The sequence below is a fragment of the Hyla sarda genome, chromosome 2 (genome assembly GCF_029499605.1).
Source record: "Hyla sarda isolate aHylSar1 chromosome 2, aHylSar1.hap1, whole genome shotgun sequence".
Taxonomy (NCBI): domain Eukaryota; kingdom Metazoa; phylum Chordata; class Amphibia; order Anura; family Hylidae; genus Hyla; species Hyla sarda.
This window is the reverse complement of record NC_079190.1, coordinates 265262015-265278911: the sequence shown is the minus strand read 5'-3', so window position 1 is coordinate 265278911 and position 16897 is coordinate 265262015. Positions and strand designations below refer to the sequence as shown.

Sequence of the window (16897 nt, the reverse complement as noted above, 5' to 3'; positions counted from 1 at the left end):
TGTACAGAAGAAGCAAAAGCTCAGCTTGACGCGTTTCATGGCATCCCACTTTTTCAAAATCATACTCCAAGCATTACACACTTTTGTGTAATCCTGAAGTGTTACATAAGGGGTTAATATTAACCTTGCTTTTATGAAAAGTTTTGCATTCGTGTTACTCATTGTTTTTAATTGTGTGTCTTCAGCTGATGACTATCAGTCTCTGGAGTTTTCCTATTTTAATGCCTTGTGTAATGCTTGCAGTATAATTTGGAAAAGTGGGATGCCACGAAACGTGTCAAGCTGAGCTTTTGCTTCTTCTGTACATGCCTGTAAGCTGATGTTTTAAAAGAATCAATAAAGCCTTTGAATTTTATCCACTTCACCTACAAGCGCTGGACTTTTTCTCTTTGTATCCTACTAAATAAAATGGGTAAATGTAAGACAATCAGGACATTTATTGACACGTTCTTATACTTACTGATTCCCCAAAATAACACATAAAACAGAAATAAACTTAATAAGTTCTTGAAATAAATAGATGATGACCAAGCAGAGATTTTAGGCTTTTCAGATGCTTCTAGTGCCACCATAACAGTGATAGAAGTCATAGTACAGTGCTTATAGCCATAAATTCCCTATACAGTAGGATGCAGCTCCAATCTTCTGTCCTGCTCTATGATAGGATGTCAGGGAGATTTAAGATCCATACCAGCTATTGTAAGCTGTTGTTCTGGTCAACAACACATGAAAATACAAGAATAAGGGTTATCCAACAAAAGGAAAAAATACCAAACAGTCTTTTACCAAGTGGAAGGTGTACCAAGCAAGCCTCCAACACCCAACGTTTCACTCCTATGGCTTCTTCCGGGGAGGCCCGGAAGAAGCCATAGGAGTGAAACGTTGGGTGTTGGAGGCTTGCTTTGTACACCTTCCACTTGGTAAAGGACTGTTTGTTTGTTTTTTCCTTTTGTTGGATACTTTGTTTACTTAGCACTTCTGCACTTTGCATTACTGACTATGTGATATTATTAGTGCTGTCCACCTTAAGGGTATAATACCTTATATCCACCCATTGTGAACCCTTATTTACTGTCTTTTGGCATTGTCAAGCCTCCATCTTTGTTCGATTCACACCAGCATTACTCTTCACGGCTTTATAGATTTTATGAATTTTAAATATGTATATGTCTTGCATTTATGTATTGATAAAGATTATCTTTTATTTTATCCATATACGTTTGGTGTTTTGTGGTTGCATATGAAATGATGACCTAGAGTCTGTTACTTATGGGAACATTTTTTGTATTTCTCGTTCTACCAAGGGTAACAAGGAGAGCATCCTCGAAATGATTGACCATTTAAAAAGGCTACTATAAAACAAACATAAAACAGGTTAGGACTGGTTTTGCCACTATCTTTAGTGGTTCAGTGTGTGTGTGTGTGTGTGTGTGTGTGTGTGTGTCAATAAGTTATAGATTGGAATCACGGACTGTGATAGGGACTGCTTACGTTTTTATGCCCTCAAAACAGCCGCATACCCTGTGTCTAGCAGTTTTATAACTTTTTTTAACACTTTCCAGCCCTTTATGGTACCTGAAATGATTATTCTGCATCTTACAATGTTTTAAGTGCCTTTGTGAATTCTATATTAACAATAGTTATGATGTTACACTATTGGAGGGCAACATATAACAGAGGGGAAGATCCTAGGCTTGGAGATATAAATACTGAATCAAGTAATGGGAAATGTATTTGTTAAAAGCAGCTTCTCTACTACAGGTTCAGTGGGAGAACCTCCTTTACCATAATGTGTAAAAGCTGTACCTCTTGAGTACATCTGTCGATTACACTAACAGCCCCCCTGGTTGAAATGGACCCTGAGTAATGCTGTGAACCAAATGCTTGCTGCTGGGTTAAGACAATACTCAGTCTTGCAGAGCCTGATATTTTCCTTAGAAGTTTATTTAATGTAAATTTCTCTCATACAATTTCAGACAAACTCCACTTAGTAGTCTTCCAGCAAATGGCAGTCACAAATGCATGCGTCATCATTCTCACCGACTTATTGGTTTAACTTCTTCCAAGTAGAAATTTTGTTGCTTGAGCTCACATAAGCCATTGTTCTTTTTCCTTGTTGAAGTGTTCTGCCCATTTCCTTGTAAGAACAAGGTAGAGTTCAGACTGGTGCGGCAAATAGTCTAAATAGAGACGATTGGCTGTTTTCTTTGGAACAGCTTTCTCAATCTGGGTACCCTCATGCCATTCATTGAACGATGTAATGGAAACTATTTCTGGACGGACAGTGAGGGCAGCCTGAAGAGCTGTTTCATAATACTTTCCGTTCACTCTATTCCTGGTGTTATGATTGTTCCATGGCCTGATACTTGTGTCTATGTAGCCAGGACCAACACTTGGTACAAACATAAGATTATTGGTATCACAGAAGCTTTTGATAGTTTTCCAGTTCTGGTGTGAGGAGCCAAAAGAAAAACCATTGGAGGCAAAATATGTGTAAATACCATCATACCCAGCTGTAAGGATATCATGTTTGTGTCCTTCCTCTACCAACAGGCCAAGAAAAACTGCATCATAAGGGGTGTTACGGATAGAGTGTGAGCCAGTCACTGTCAGTAGGTTTGCCCATGATTCAGGTGGTGTTAGATAGGAGTCATAAATGTAGAAAAAAGGAAGGCTTTTACCAGTACTTGTTTTATATCTGTAAAAAGCTGCATGGGATCCGAAGCTAAAAAGAAAGAGGAATATTTCATGATAAACAAGATATGCAGTGGGATAGGAACATTGTAAAACATGCATTGTTATAACAGTATGCTTCAACATGCAGTTTTGCTGCTTAGCATGAACATTTTCAACATATGCACAAGATGAAAATATATATATATATTTTTTTTTTGCATAACATGTCACATGTAAAAAGGGCATGTGTTTAAAGGGGTACTCCACCCCTAGACATCTTATCCCCTATCCAAAGGATATCTCCGGGCCTGTACCGCAGTGTTCGGAACATGGAAGCTTGGGGCTCCTGTGTTCGTGGTGTCACACCATGCCCCCTCCATTAATGTTTATGGGAGAGGGTGTTGCGGCTGTGTACTGGCTTCCGCCAATGGATAAGATGTCTAGGGGCAGAGTACCACTTTAAGAAAAGTGCCGCCTCCAATGACCAGACTTGTTTTTACAGCACATTCTACATATGATCAACACTAAGAACTGACTTTTTAGTTGGTACCTAACAAGGTTATCAGGTAGTGAATGTTATTGTCTCTTAGTGTAACATTTTTATGCACCAATTGTTCTGTAAATGGGAACCCTTTCCAATCTATATTATAGTGTAATTTTGCATTTCCCTATAAAAAATATATATATTTTTACATATCTAGCATCCTTATGTAAAAGTCTGACATTAACTGCACAAGTAAAACTGTGTCTAAGGCTGCAACAAATAATGGCAATAAAAAAACCTCACTTATCAATGATGTATTTAATGTTTTCATGAAGTGTGTGATCATCACGTCCCTTGTATGGTTGGATATGAAATGCCACCTGTAATACAAAGAAAATATGACAACTTTTATTTAAAGCATACTTTTAGAATTTTTAAAAAACATAAAAAAAAAAAAGTTTTCTTACATTAACCCTCCAGAGTAGCAAAAAGGTTATTTTAGTGCTCTCACTGCTGTTATTCAGCCCTTAAAAATCCCCTCCATGGTGCAAAGCTTTTTCTCATTTTATTTCAGGGGGGCAGGATCAGAAATGGGCCGTTTGCCAGCAGTAATCACACCTGGACTTCCTGTTCCTTAATTCTCTGGTTAATCAAAGGACAGCACCTACACCTCAATGCTGATATACTGTTTAAAAAAGTGCACTAGACTGAACAGATTGGCACAGTGCTGGGGAAGATATACTAAGTATACTACTATAGGAAGCATTGAAGGGGAAAGGAGGTTACTAATGTACTGGCTTTCCAAGGTGTTTTGTGAGCAGAACAGAATACAGCAACAGGATCACAGCTAGAGTTACATCACAAGTGGAACTAGTTTAAATCCTTAAGGACGCAGGGCGTACAGGTATGCCTGAAGTCCTGGTACTTAAAGGAGATATCCAGTGCTGAAAAACTTATCCCGTGGGGTGGGGGCTGTGTTAGTGCCACAAGCCACTATTCTGGACTGAGAGGCCAGACCCCCCACTGACTTCTGCGCCCTCTGCCGCCACCAAGCGCTAATCAGTGCGCAAACCACTGATTAGGTAAAAGCTTTTTGCGCCAGAAGTCCTTTTTTTTTTAGTTTTTAGTTTTATTTTATATTTTTATATTTTTGTTCTTAGGGCGGGTTAGGTAGTAGGTTAGGACAGGAGGTCAGGTAAATGGCCCTCAAGGCGTTTTCAGCAGAGGAGGCACATGCCTTACTTGCCTCTAACACTGAAAGTGCCAGTCGGGACGAGGAAGAACCCACCCTCCTTATTTCTTCTTTGTCCTCCTCATCATCTTCTGATGATGAGCCACCAAGGCGGCGGAGTCACTGCCATGCGAGGCCTCAAACCTACTCTGCTCCTGACCCTGTGCTCCAAGCTAGTATGAGTCCCCCTGACGCTCATACTAGTCAAACCCCCAAGCCAAGTTCACTGGTGCCCCGTAACGGAGAACTTGATTCCTGAGTTTGTTTCCTCTGAATGTATGTAACTGTCAGGTCCGTAAGAAACATCGGCCTCAGACGCGAAGAGTTCTTGCTCATGAGCTCTGTCGTATTTCCAGGCGACAATTCGGAGTCACATGTTAGTTGTTCCCAGAAAGATGAAGCAGAGTATAGGTTGAAAATTGCAATTTTTAAAAGCTACCCTTCATCCATTCCTCGGAAATAAATGTCCTCTTTAGCCCTATACCCATTCCTCGGTAATGATGTTACATGTGGGTGTTTCATTTTTGTATTTTCCTCTGAATGTATGTAATAGTCAGCTACTGATATGCCATAGGCCTCAAATGCAAACAGACCTATATGACTTCTGAGCCTTGTTGTGTACCACCCCTTGTGAAAATGTTACAATTTGGGTAACCCCAGCATTTTAGTGTAAAAAAAAAATCACATTTTTCAATTTATGGCGCACTGTTCAAAAAACTTGTGAGGTGTAAGTAAACACTGTACCCCTTGTTACCTTACTTGAGGGGTGTAGTTTCAAAATTGTGGTCACTTGCCTGTTTTTGATTTTTTGATTTTATGTCAGAACCTCAACCATTGCAGTGCAAATCACTACTTTAGGCCTCAAATCTCTGCGGTGCTGTCTCACTTCTAAGCCCTGATTTGCACCCGCATAGTGCTTTACCACCATATTTCCTTATTTTGGAGAAATTGGGCTACAATTTTTGGATTTTTTTTTTCTCTTACTACTTGTGAAACGAAAAAAAATTTGGTTAATACCAGCAATTCAGTCTCAAAAATAAAATGTTTAACTTTACGGCCCACTGTTCAAAAAACCTGTGAGGTGTAAGTACTCACTATAACCCTTGCTACGTTCCTTGAGGGGTGTCGTTTCTAAAATGGCGTCACATGTGTGGGGTTTCTGTTCAATGAAAACCTGTCAAACACCTGTAAGGTGTTAAAGGGTACCTTTCATCAAAAAAAAAACTTTTCATACATTGTTATGGACATGAAAATGACATACATTTTATTTGCTATATTTTGTGATTCTAGCCCTAGAAGGCCGCATGGAGTTTAGACAAAAGAAAAGATGGAGGATCATCTTTATAGTAGGGGGTCTCCAAGGCATGCTTACAGGGGCTTTTGTAACATTAGACAGACCACCTGGGGGCTGGCTGGGGCGGAGACCATCTAAATAAAAGCCCATTCAAAGGGGACCGCTCTCTTCTTTCTATTGCGGGGCTGGATACCAACACACCTGGCCATTCGACTTCCTGTTTGGGCCTGAATCCTGAAACAAAGGACTGCAGCTACTCCCATGCCTGTCTTTGTTGCTCATACTTGCTGTAAAGGGTCCCCGAAGCGAAGTATTTTTCAGTATTATATTCTCTGTGTGTTTCATTTAGTATAGTTGTATATTTTAAGGAAAATCCACCTAAATAGCCAACCGATAGTGTTTTCTACTATAATCGTTGTATATGTGTCTACTTACACTGCAGATTTAAGTTCTAGCTATTTGTAAAATCTTTTCCTCTTTTCTCTCTTAGTTAGAGTGTGTTTTAGTTAGCTGTATATTAAAACATCTTTATTTCTGCCAGTATTTGGGTGTGTAGTGTTAATTTGTGCATTGGATATTAGGATATAACTCTTCCAAAATTCCTAAATAGGTTGGTCTGTGGGGTGTTTATGAATGCATTTGGTCTCCGGTAGTACTGCTCAGTTAAGTGTCTATGCACCTGGTCTGTGAACATATTGTATTCACAACACCGCACGGTGGCAGCCATTTTCGTCGGACATTTTGTGTCCCAGATGCATGGTCTGCAGATCTTAACTGGTCGTGTGACCCTTGGAGCCAGATATAATTCAACCCCAGAGCCACGAACCACAACAAATGGCGACGAGGATGGGATTTTGCAGGAGTTATGAATATTAGTAACCAATTGACCATATTAACTAATTTTCCTAACAATTATAATTAATTTATGAAACTTTTATAAAGGAATATTTTTCTGATGAATAACTTTGTAGTCTTCAAAGGGCTTTTAAACTAAAAGGGTGATTTGTATGTTGGCCTGTACTTCCTGCTTCCGTTTTATACATAGCTGGGGGCCATTTTTAGGGACAAAGAAAGCACATGGTCGGGGGAGGGGCATGTTTTGTTGTACTCTTATACAATAGGTTAATCTGTTTAGATGTGGTTATCTCGTGTAGCACTGTACTAATTTTACAGGATCCTAATAGACTGCTGCTTTGTGTTCCTTGTTTTAAGGGTAACTTGAATATCATACATGATAGTTATTTAGTGATTTGTCACTGGTAATTAATAGCATTGCTTTTCTAGGTAATGGTTGTTTGTATTGCATACATGATAGTTTAGACACAGACTGTAAAGCATATTGAAAGTCTCCTGTTGTACATGTGTTTTCATATTGTGACTGTACCTTTAGTTGTGCGAGCTGTAACTCTCCACTGTATTATCTAGTGTGGGAGGGTGTATACACAAGTGAGATACCCCAGTGTAGCCTGTTTGTGTATGTGTTTGGTGATTGTCCTGCCCTCTGATATTGTACTTGAGGTTCCTTTGTCTGATCACATTCCAAGTATATCTGACTGAGAGAATGAGCTTCATTAGAAGGAAGTTTTGCTCATTGATTGAGGATAGAAGGCCCAAATTTGGGGCTGTACCACATTGGGCTACCACTATGGGAAAATGGAGTGTTGTAGCAGAAGAGCTTGTACGCTATGGTGCACCGGTTTACCCAGAGATGGGGGATGAGATAGGAGGTATGGCTCTGAAGCTTGATTTAGGGGTTTATCCCAAAAATGAGAGCCGAGCTGCGGCTGAAGTGGGCTGGACTTTGTTACATGCCCTAAAATGTGAGGTGCAGAGAAATGAGGAACTTGAGAAAGAGTTGCAGACAAAAACACAGGTGATTTGTGATAAAGATAAGCAGATTTGCATGTTGGAATCAGAATTAATGGAATGGGAGAGCCAATGTATAGATACTGATGAAAAATTGTCTCAGTCTTATGCTGAAATCCGGGAGTTGAGGAATGAGATTGCTAAAAGCGAGTTCCCCAAAATGGTGTCTGGTGTGGCCCCTTCCCATAATTCACAGCCACATTCCACAGCAAATTTACCCTCTGATAAGGTCTGTGTTTCAAGTGCAAATAAGGGGGCGCTAGAGAGTGAGATTGTAGAAGTTCCCAGTGTTGGTTCTCAATTGTGCAATAAACAGAAATTGACTAACAGTAAGGGGAAATGCAAAGCAAATTGGAGAAGTGTAAGAGTTGTTAGAAGTGTGTCTCTGGCAGTGAAGCGGTATAGATCAGCTATGAAAAATGAGACCCAGATAGTAAATACGGCTAAAAGGGTAAAGTCTTGTTTTGCATGTGGTGGTTCAGGCCATATCGCTAGATATTGTAAGGCACATGGTAACAAAACGAAACACTGTTCAGCTAAATGTACTACATGTGGTCATAGTGGCCATATCTCCACAAGTTGTTATTCTACTGGAAACATGAAGCAGAGGGAACCAGGTAAATCCAAACAGACTGGGAAGGGAAATCTACATTCTTCCTCCAAACAACAGTTTCCAGAGAAATCTCTCAGCTTCCCATATAAACCTCATCTGTTTAATCCTATGAAAGATGACATTACAAAATACGTGTTCGAGGAGTTGTGTGCACAGGTAGCAATATTCTTACAGAAACCGTATATACAGGTGGAGGATCCCATGCCCCCTGTTGGTCAAACGGGGGAAGGGAGACTAAAGAGTGAACAAGGGCCACCTTCCTTTTGCATGTAAATAGTGTTCACTTGTTTTGTCTTTTGGAGAAAAATGGCGGTACATAAGATACTGACTAAACTTTCTTTCTGCCCACTAGGGCCATGCCATAGGCTTACTTGTAAAAATGACAATTCATTTGTTAGTTTAGGGTTGACATTTACAGGAGCCTCCCCAAATTTGTGGGGAAAACTAATTAGGAAGAAACTAACTAACCACTTTGATTTATTTTTTTCAAGAGGTGGGGAAGGTTTAGCAATAGCTATTCCTCCCACTAGAAGGCAATATGCCTAGAGGGACTGAGGTAACACTCACACTCAAATATTAGTTAGCAATGATCGGAATAATGCTGGGAAAGTGAGTGTGGATATGCAGAGTGGAGTTCAACTGTGTCTGGTGTTGGGTTGTTCCAAGGTTCACTGATCAGCACAGGCCGAAGAGAATCTCTGATGGACCTGGAAATACTAAAATTGTATTGTTGGAAAGTGACTCTAAACATGTTTGTTTTCCATTCAGCAGATTAGTGGCAGTGTAACCCCGCTCAACCCATGGACCTCCAATCAGAAGAATCCAAGCTCACCACAAACAGATGACCAGATGACCAGCGCTTCTAATGGAGTGAAGAAGGCTACCTATTCCCCAGCATCCCGTGGTTGGAAGATGACAAGGATCAAGTCGTCAAGACTGGGTTTTGGATGACATCACAAGACAGGAGAACCCAGAACCAAAGGATTCCCTCCAAAATTTTGGAAAAGGCTTTTGGACACCACAGAGGACGCTTTAAATGAACTGTCTCAAGAGAAGCTACAACATGAGGACAGTAGCTCCATCACTCGCCTAAGACCTAGACTATCCCTTTACTGGCAACAGTAGAGTCGGTGCTATAGCTACATAGTGAACAATGCGGGCGATGTCTACCATAATCTATGTAAGCTGATAGCAAGAATCTAGGGCTACCTAATGTTAATTTAATAATTTGTGAATACTGAGTTTAGAGGATTACCCATCCAGCAAGCAACTCTAATGTGGTTTCCTGGTACTAGAATCAAGAGGTGGAATGTTATGGACATGAAAATGACATACATTTTATTTGCTATATTTTGTGATTCTAGTCCTAGAAGGCCGCATGGAGTTTAGACAAAAGAAAAGATGGAGGATCATCTTTATAGTAGGGGGTCTCCAAGGCATGCTTACAGGGGCTTTTGTAACATTAGACAGACCACCTGGGGGCTGGCTGGGGCGGAGACCATCTAAATAAAAGCCCATTCAAAGGGGACCGCTCTCTTCTTTCTATTGCGGGGCTGGATACCAACACACCTGGCCATTCGACTTCCTGTTTGGGCCTGAATCCTGAAACAAAGGACTGAAGCTACTCCCATGCCTGTCTTTGTTGCTCATACTTGCTGTAAAGGGTCCCCGAAGCTAAGTATTTTTCAGTATTATATTCTCTGTGTGTTTCATTTAGTATAGTTGTATATTTTAAGGAAAATCCACCTAAATAGCCAACGGATAGTGTTTTCTACTATAATCGTTGTATATGTGTCTACTTACACTGCAGATTTAAGTTTCTAGCTATTTGTAAAATCTTTTCCTCTTTTCTCTCTTAGTTAGAGTGTGTTTTAGTTAGCTGTATATTAAAACATCTTTATTTCTGCCAGTATTTGGGTGTTTAGTGTTAATTTGTGCATTGGATATTAGGATATAACTCTTCCAAAATTCCTAAATAGGTTGGTCTGTGGGGAGTTTATGAATGCATTTGGTCTCCGGTAGTACTGCTCAGTTAAGTGTCTATGCACCTGGTCTGTGAATATATTGTATTCACAACACCGCACGGTGGCAGCCATTTTCGTCGGACATTTTGTGTCCCAGATGCATGGTCTGCAGATCTTAACTGGTCGTGTGACCCTTGGAGCCAGATATAATTCAACCCCAGAGCCACAAACCACAACAAATGGCGACGAGGATGGGATTTTGCAGGAGTTATGAATATTAGTAACCAATTGACCATATTAACTAATTTTCCTAACAATTATAATTAATTTATGAAACTTTTATAAAGGAATATTTTTCTGATGAATAACTTTGTAGTCTTCAAAGGGCTTTTAAACTAAAAGGGTGATTTGTATGTTGGCCTGTACTTCCTGCTTCCGTTTTATACATAGCTGGGGGCCATTTTTAGGGACAAAGAAAGCACATGGTCGGGGGAGGGGCATGTTTTGTTGTACTCTTATACAATAGGTTAATCTGTTTAGATGTGGTTATCTCGTGTAGCACTGTACTAATTTTACAGGATCCTAATAGACTGCTGCTTTGTGTTCCTTGTTTTAAGGGTAACTTGAATATCATACATGATAGTTATTTAGTGATTTGTCACTGGTAATTAATAGCATTGCTTTTCTAGGTAATGGTTGTTTGTATTGCATACATGATAGTTTAGACACAGACTGTAAAGCATATTGAAAGTCTCCTGTTGTACATGTGTTTTCATATTGTGACTGTACCTTTAGTTGTGCGAGCTGTAACTCTCCACTGTATTATCTAGTGTGGGAGGGCGTATACACAAGTGAGATACCCCAGTGTAGCCTGTTTGTGTATGTGTTTGGTGATTGTCCTGCCCTCTGATATTGTACTTGAGGTTCCTTTGTCTGATCACATTCCAAGTATATCTGACTGAGAGAATGAGCTTCATTAGAAGGAAGTTTTGCTCATTGATTGAGGATAGAAGGCCCAAATTTGGGGCTGTACCACATTGGGCTACCACTATGGGAAAATGGAGTGTTGTAGCAGAAGAGCTTGTACGCTATGGTGCACCGGTTTACCCAGAGATGGGGGATGAGATAGGAGGTATGGCTCTGAAGCTTGATTTAGGGGTTTATCCCAAAAATGAGAGCCGAGCTGCGGCTGAAGTGGGCTGGACTTTGTTACATGCCCTAAAATGTGAGGTGCAGAGAAATGAGGAACTTGAGAAAGAGTTGCAGACAAAAACACAGGTGATTTGTGATAAAGATAAGCAGATTTGCATGTTGGAATCAGAATTAATGGAATGGGAGAGCCAATGTATAGATACTGATGAAAAATTGTCTCAGTCTTATGCTGAAATCCGGGAGTTGAGGAATGAGATTGCTAAAAGCGAGTTCCCCAAAATGGTGTCTGGTGTGGCCCCTTCCCATAATTCACAGCCACATTCCACAGCAAATTTACCCTCTGATAAGGTCTGTGTTTCAAGTGCAAATAAGGGGGCGCTAGAGAGTGAGATTGTAGAAGTTCCCAGTGTTGGTTCTCAATTGTGCAATAAACAGAAATTGACTAACAGTAAGGGGAAATGCAAAGCAAATTGGAGAAGTGTAAGAGTTGTTAGAAGTGTGTCTCTGGCAGTGAAGCGGTATAGATCAGCTATGAAAAATGAGACCCAGATAGTAAATACGGCTAAAAGGGTAAAGTCTTGTTTTGCATGTGGTGGTTCAGGCCATATAGCTAGATATTGTAAGGCACATGGTAACAAAACGAAACACTGTTCAGCTAAATGTACTACATGTGGTCATAGTGGCCATATCTCCACAAGTTGTTATTCTACTGGAAACATGAAGCAGAGGGAACCAGGTAAATCCAAACAGACTGGGAAGGGAAATCTACATTCTTCCTCCAAACAACAGTTTCCAGAGAAATCTCTCAGCTTCCCATATAAACCTCATCTGTTTAATCCTATGAAAGATGACATTACAAAATACGTGTTCGAGGAGTTGTGTGCACAGGTAGCAATATTCTTACAGAAACCGTATATACAGGTGGAGGATCCCATGCCCCCTGTTGGTCAAACGGGGGAAGGGAGACTAAAGAGTGAACAAGGGCCACCTTCCTTTTGCATGTAAATAGTGTTCACTTGTTTTGTCTTTTGGAGAAAAATGGCGGTACATAAGATACTGACTAAACTTTCTTTCTGCCCACTAGGGCCATGCCATAGGCTTACTTGTAAAAATGACAATTCATTTGTTAGTTTAGGGTTGACATTTACAGGAGCCTCCCCAAATTTGTGGGGAAAACTAATTAGGAAGAAACTAACTAACCACTTTGATTTATTTTTTTCAAGAGGTGGGGAAGGTTTAGCAATAGCTATTCCTCCCACTAGAAGGCAATATGCCTAGAGGGACTGAGGTAACACTCACACTCAAATATTAGTTAGCAATGATCGGAATAATGCTGGGAAAGTGAGTGTGGATATGCAGAGTGGAGTTCAACTGTGTCTGGTGTTGGGTTGTTCCAAGGTTCACTGATCAGCACAGGCCGAAGAGAATCTCTGATGGACCTGGAAATACTAAAATTGTATTGTTGGAAAGTGACTCTAAACATGTTTGTTTTCCATTCAGCAGATTAGTGGCAGTGTAACCCCGCTCAACCCATGGACCTCCAATCAGAAGAATCCAAGCTCACCACAAACAGATGACCAGATGACCAGCGCTTCTAATGGAGTGAAGAAGGCTACCTATTCCCCAGCATCCCGTGGTTGGAAGATGACAAGGATCAAGTCGTCAAGACTGGGTTTTGGATGACATCACAAGACAGGAGAACCCAGAACCAAAGGATTCCCTCCAAAATTTTGGAAAAGGCTTTTGGACACCACAGAGGACGCTTTAAATGAACTGTCTCAAGAGAAGCTACAACATGAGGACAGTAGCTCCATCACTCGCCTAAGACCTAGACTATCCCTTTACTGGCAACAGTAGAGTCGGTGCTATAGCTACATAGTGAACAATGCGGGCGATGTCTACCATAATCTATGTAAGCTGATAGCAAGAATCTAGGGCTACCTAATGTTAATTTAATAATTTGTGAATACTGAGTTTAGAGGATTACCCATCCAGCAAGCAACTCTAATGTGGTTTCCTGGTACTAGAATCAAGAGGTGGAATGTTATGGACATGAAAATGACATACATTTTATTTGCTATATTTTGTGATTCTAGTCCTAGAAGGCCGCATGGAGTTTAGACAAAAGAAAAGATGGAGGATCATCTTTATAGTAGGGGGTCTCCAAGGCATGCTTACAGGGGCTTTTGTAACATTAGACAGACCACCTGGGGGCTGGCTGGGGCGGAGACCATCTAAATAAAAGCCCATTCAAAGGGGACCGCTCTCTTCTTTCTATTGCGGGGCTGGATACCAACACACCTGGCCATTCGACTTCCTGTTTGGGCCTGAATCCTGAAACAAAGGACTGAAGCTACTCCCATGCCTGTCTTTGTTGCTCATACTTGCTGTAAAGGGTCCCCGAAGCTAAGTATTTTTCAGTATTATATTCTCTGTGTGTTTCATTTAGTATAGTTGTATATTTTAAGGAAAATCCACCTAAATAGCCAACGGATAGTGTTTTCTACTATAATCGTTGTATATGTGTCTACTTACACTGCAGATTTAAGTTTCTAGCTATTTGTAAAATCTTTTTCTCTTTTCTCTCTTAGTTAGAGTGTGTTTTAGTTAGCTGTATATTAAAACATCTTTATTTCTGCCAGTATTTGGGTGTTTAGTGTTAATTTGTGCATTGGATATTAGGATATAACTCTTCCAAAATTCCTAAATAGGTTGGTCTGTGGGGAGTTTATGAATGCATTTGGTCTCCGGTAGTACTGCTCAGTTAAGTGTCTATGCACCTGGTCTGTGAATATATTGTATTCACAACACCGCACGGTGGCAGCCATTTTTGTCGGACATTTTGTGTCCCAGATGCATGGTCTGCAGATTTTAACTGGTCGTGGACCCTTGGAGCCAGATATAATTCAACCCCAAAGCCACGAACCACAACATACATTATAGATTAATGTATGCAGAATAACTTTCCAATTGCATGTTATTAAAAAATATGCTTCTTAATTAATTTCCCACTTTGAAAAAATGATCACTAGAGGTCTCACTACCAGTCCTGGCCGCAAGCCCTTTTATAGATTTCAGACTCATGCTGGAGTCCTAAATCTCAGACTGCAGCCGGGATACAGACAAGCTCAGCACTGCTCCCTGACTGTCAATCAGACAGGTAGGAGCCAGCACTGTGCTCATAGCACAGCAGGGCATATTCCTGACTCTGCCTTACTGCATGCCCTCATTCATTTTACTATCTGAGCTCCGATCTTTCTTCTCTCTGCAAATGCAGTTGAAAACAGAGAGGAGAAGATTCAGAGCTGCCAGCTGAGCTTGTTGGTGCCCGGCTACAGTCTGAGATTTAGGACTCCAGCATGAGTCTGAAATCTATAAAAAGTAGGGAGACCTCTAGAGGTAATTTTTTCAAAATGGAAAATTAAATAGAAAGAAGCATATTTTTTTAATAACATGCTATCGGAAAGTTATTCTACATACATTAATCTATAATATATAAATGAAAAGTACCCTTTAAGGCTCACTATACCCCTTGTTATGTTCCTTGAGAGGTGTAGTTTCCCAAAGAGTGTGCCATTTGTTTATTTTTTTTTTTGGTGTTCTGGCACTCTGGGGACTTGCTAAATGCAAGATGCCCCCCAAAAATAATTTCAGCAAAATTATCTTTAAAAAAGCCAAATTTTGCTCGTTCTCTTCTGAGCATTGTAGTGCACCAGCAGAGCACTTTATGTCCACATATGGGGTATTTCCATACTCAGAAGAAATGGGGTTTCAAATTTTGCGGGGCATTTTCTCCTATTACCCTTTGTGAAAAAGAAAAATTTGGGGTAACACCGGCATTTTAATGTTAAAAATCGAATTTTCCATTTTCATGTCCAACTTTAACGCAAAGTCATCATACACCTGAGGTGTTAAGGCTCACTATACTCCTTGTTACGTTCCTTGAGTGTTGTAGTTTCCCAAATAGTATGCCATGTGGAAGTTTTTTTTGCTGTTCTTGCTGTTCTGGCACCCTGGGGGCTTCCTAAATGCAATATGGCCCCCAAAAACTCTCCAAATCCCCACAGTTGCTCTTTCACTCTTGAGCCATGTTGTCAGCCCGCAGAGCACTTTATGCCAACATTTCAGGTATTTCCATACTCGAGAGAAATTGGGCTACAAAATTTGGCGTCTTTTTCTCCTTATACCACTTTTAAAAATGAAAAAAAAAAAAATGGGGTTACAAGGACATGCGAGTGTAAAAAATGCAGATATAGATTTTTCTCCTCCACTTTGCTGCTATTCTTATTATTCTAAAGGGTTAACAAACTTTCTGAATGTCATTTTGAATACTTTGAGGGGTGTCGTTTCTATAATGGGGTCATTTATGGGGTATTTCTCACAGAAAGGCCCCTCAAATCCACATCAAACTTAACTGGTCCCTGAAAAATTCACATTTAAATTTGTGAAAATTTAGAAAATTGCTGCTATACTTTGAAGCCCTCTGACGTCTTCCAAAAAATAAAAACATGTCAACTTTATGATGCCAACATAAAGTAAACATAAAGTATTTGTGAATCAATATATAATTTATTTGGAATGTCCATTTTCCTTACAAGCAGAAAGTTTCAAAGTTAGAAAAATGCTAAATTGTCATGAAATTTTGGGATTTTTCACCAAGAAAGGATGCAAATAACAACGAAAATTTACCACTATATTAAAGTAGAATGTGTCACACAAAAAAACTGTCTCGGAATCAGAATAAAAGGTAAAAGCATCCCAGAGTCATTAATGTATAAAGTGACAGTTGCCAGAATTGCAAAAAATCCTAAAGGTGAAAATGGGCTGAGTCCCTAAGGGGTTAAGCAGTAAACTTCTGCTGCTGTTGATAAGTTAAAGAGAGGTGAGAACTCCGGCAGGAGACTGTGAGAGTGCTAGAAGTAAGTAGATATTTGTTTTTGTACTCCACAAAACAGGCATAATTAGAAAAAAAAATTCCTGTTGGAGTAGTTCTTTAAGTCCCCTTTCAGCAATACTCTGAGGGGGTTTTCTATAAAAGCACATTTACAGGGGTGCCATTTTTTTTTGTCAGTATTGTATTTATGAAAACTGCACAAATGTTGTCAGCCATGCACGATAATACAGCACTGTGCACTGACATAAATGATTGATGATATTGAAGACTACTACAAAATCATTTACTAGCTATGTGCAGTGATTGAAATGAAAGAAAACTGCTGCTGCTACAATACAGTCCACTCTCCTCCACTGTGTATATTGGAGGAAGACATTCATAGGGGTTGCAGTTATACAAAAGGAAATTGGTTCTTTTCACTGCTGTCACCCACTGTGTCTAAGGGTAAAATTATAAGTGACAGATTTGTTGGAAAAAAAAAGGATTTGAATGTCCCTTTCATTTGTATGGGGTGTACAGAAATCCATGTGCGTGATGCAGGAGCAACCCCTTTTTAGATGGAATTGACATTCAGCCACAGAAATATTCCACTGCAGATCTCACTGCAAATCCTTAAAGGGAACCTGTCACATTGCGTTATATTAGAGCAGGAGGAGCTGAGCAGATTTATAACTAGTTTGTGAGAACAGTTCCAGGTAGACTTGTCATTTATTCATCCAAATC

The 16897-nt window shown here is 40.0% G+C and overlaps 1 protein-coding gene across 1 annotated transcript in view; it reads right to left on the bottom strand.

The window, feature by feature from the left end:
• Positions 1-1926: 1926 nt before the first annotated feature.
• The window catches only part of MANEAL (mannosidase endo-alpha like), a 78665-nt gene continuing 63694 nt past the window's right edge, over positions 1927-16897 (bottom strand). Inside the window, exons 4-5 of the mRNA XM_056557096.1 lie at positions 3464-3540; positions 1927-2725 (exon numbers count right to left, since the gene is read on the bottom strand). Coding sequence (XP_056413071.1) covers positions 2089-2725; positions 3464-3540 — 714 coding nt within the window. The 3' untranslated portion in view covers positions 1927-2088. The remainder of the gene's footprint in view (positions 2726-3463; positions 3541-16897) is intronic.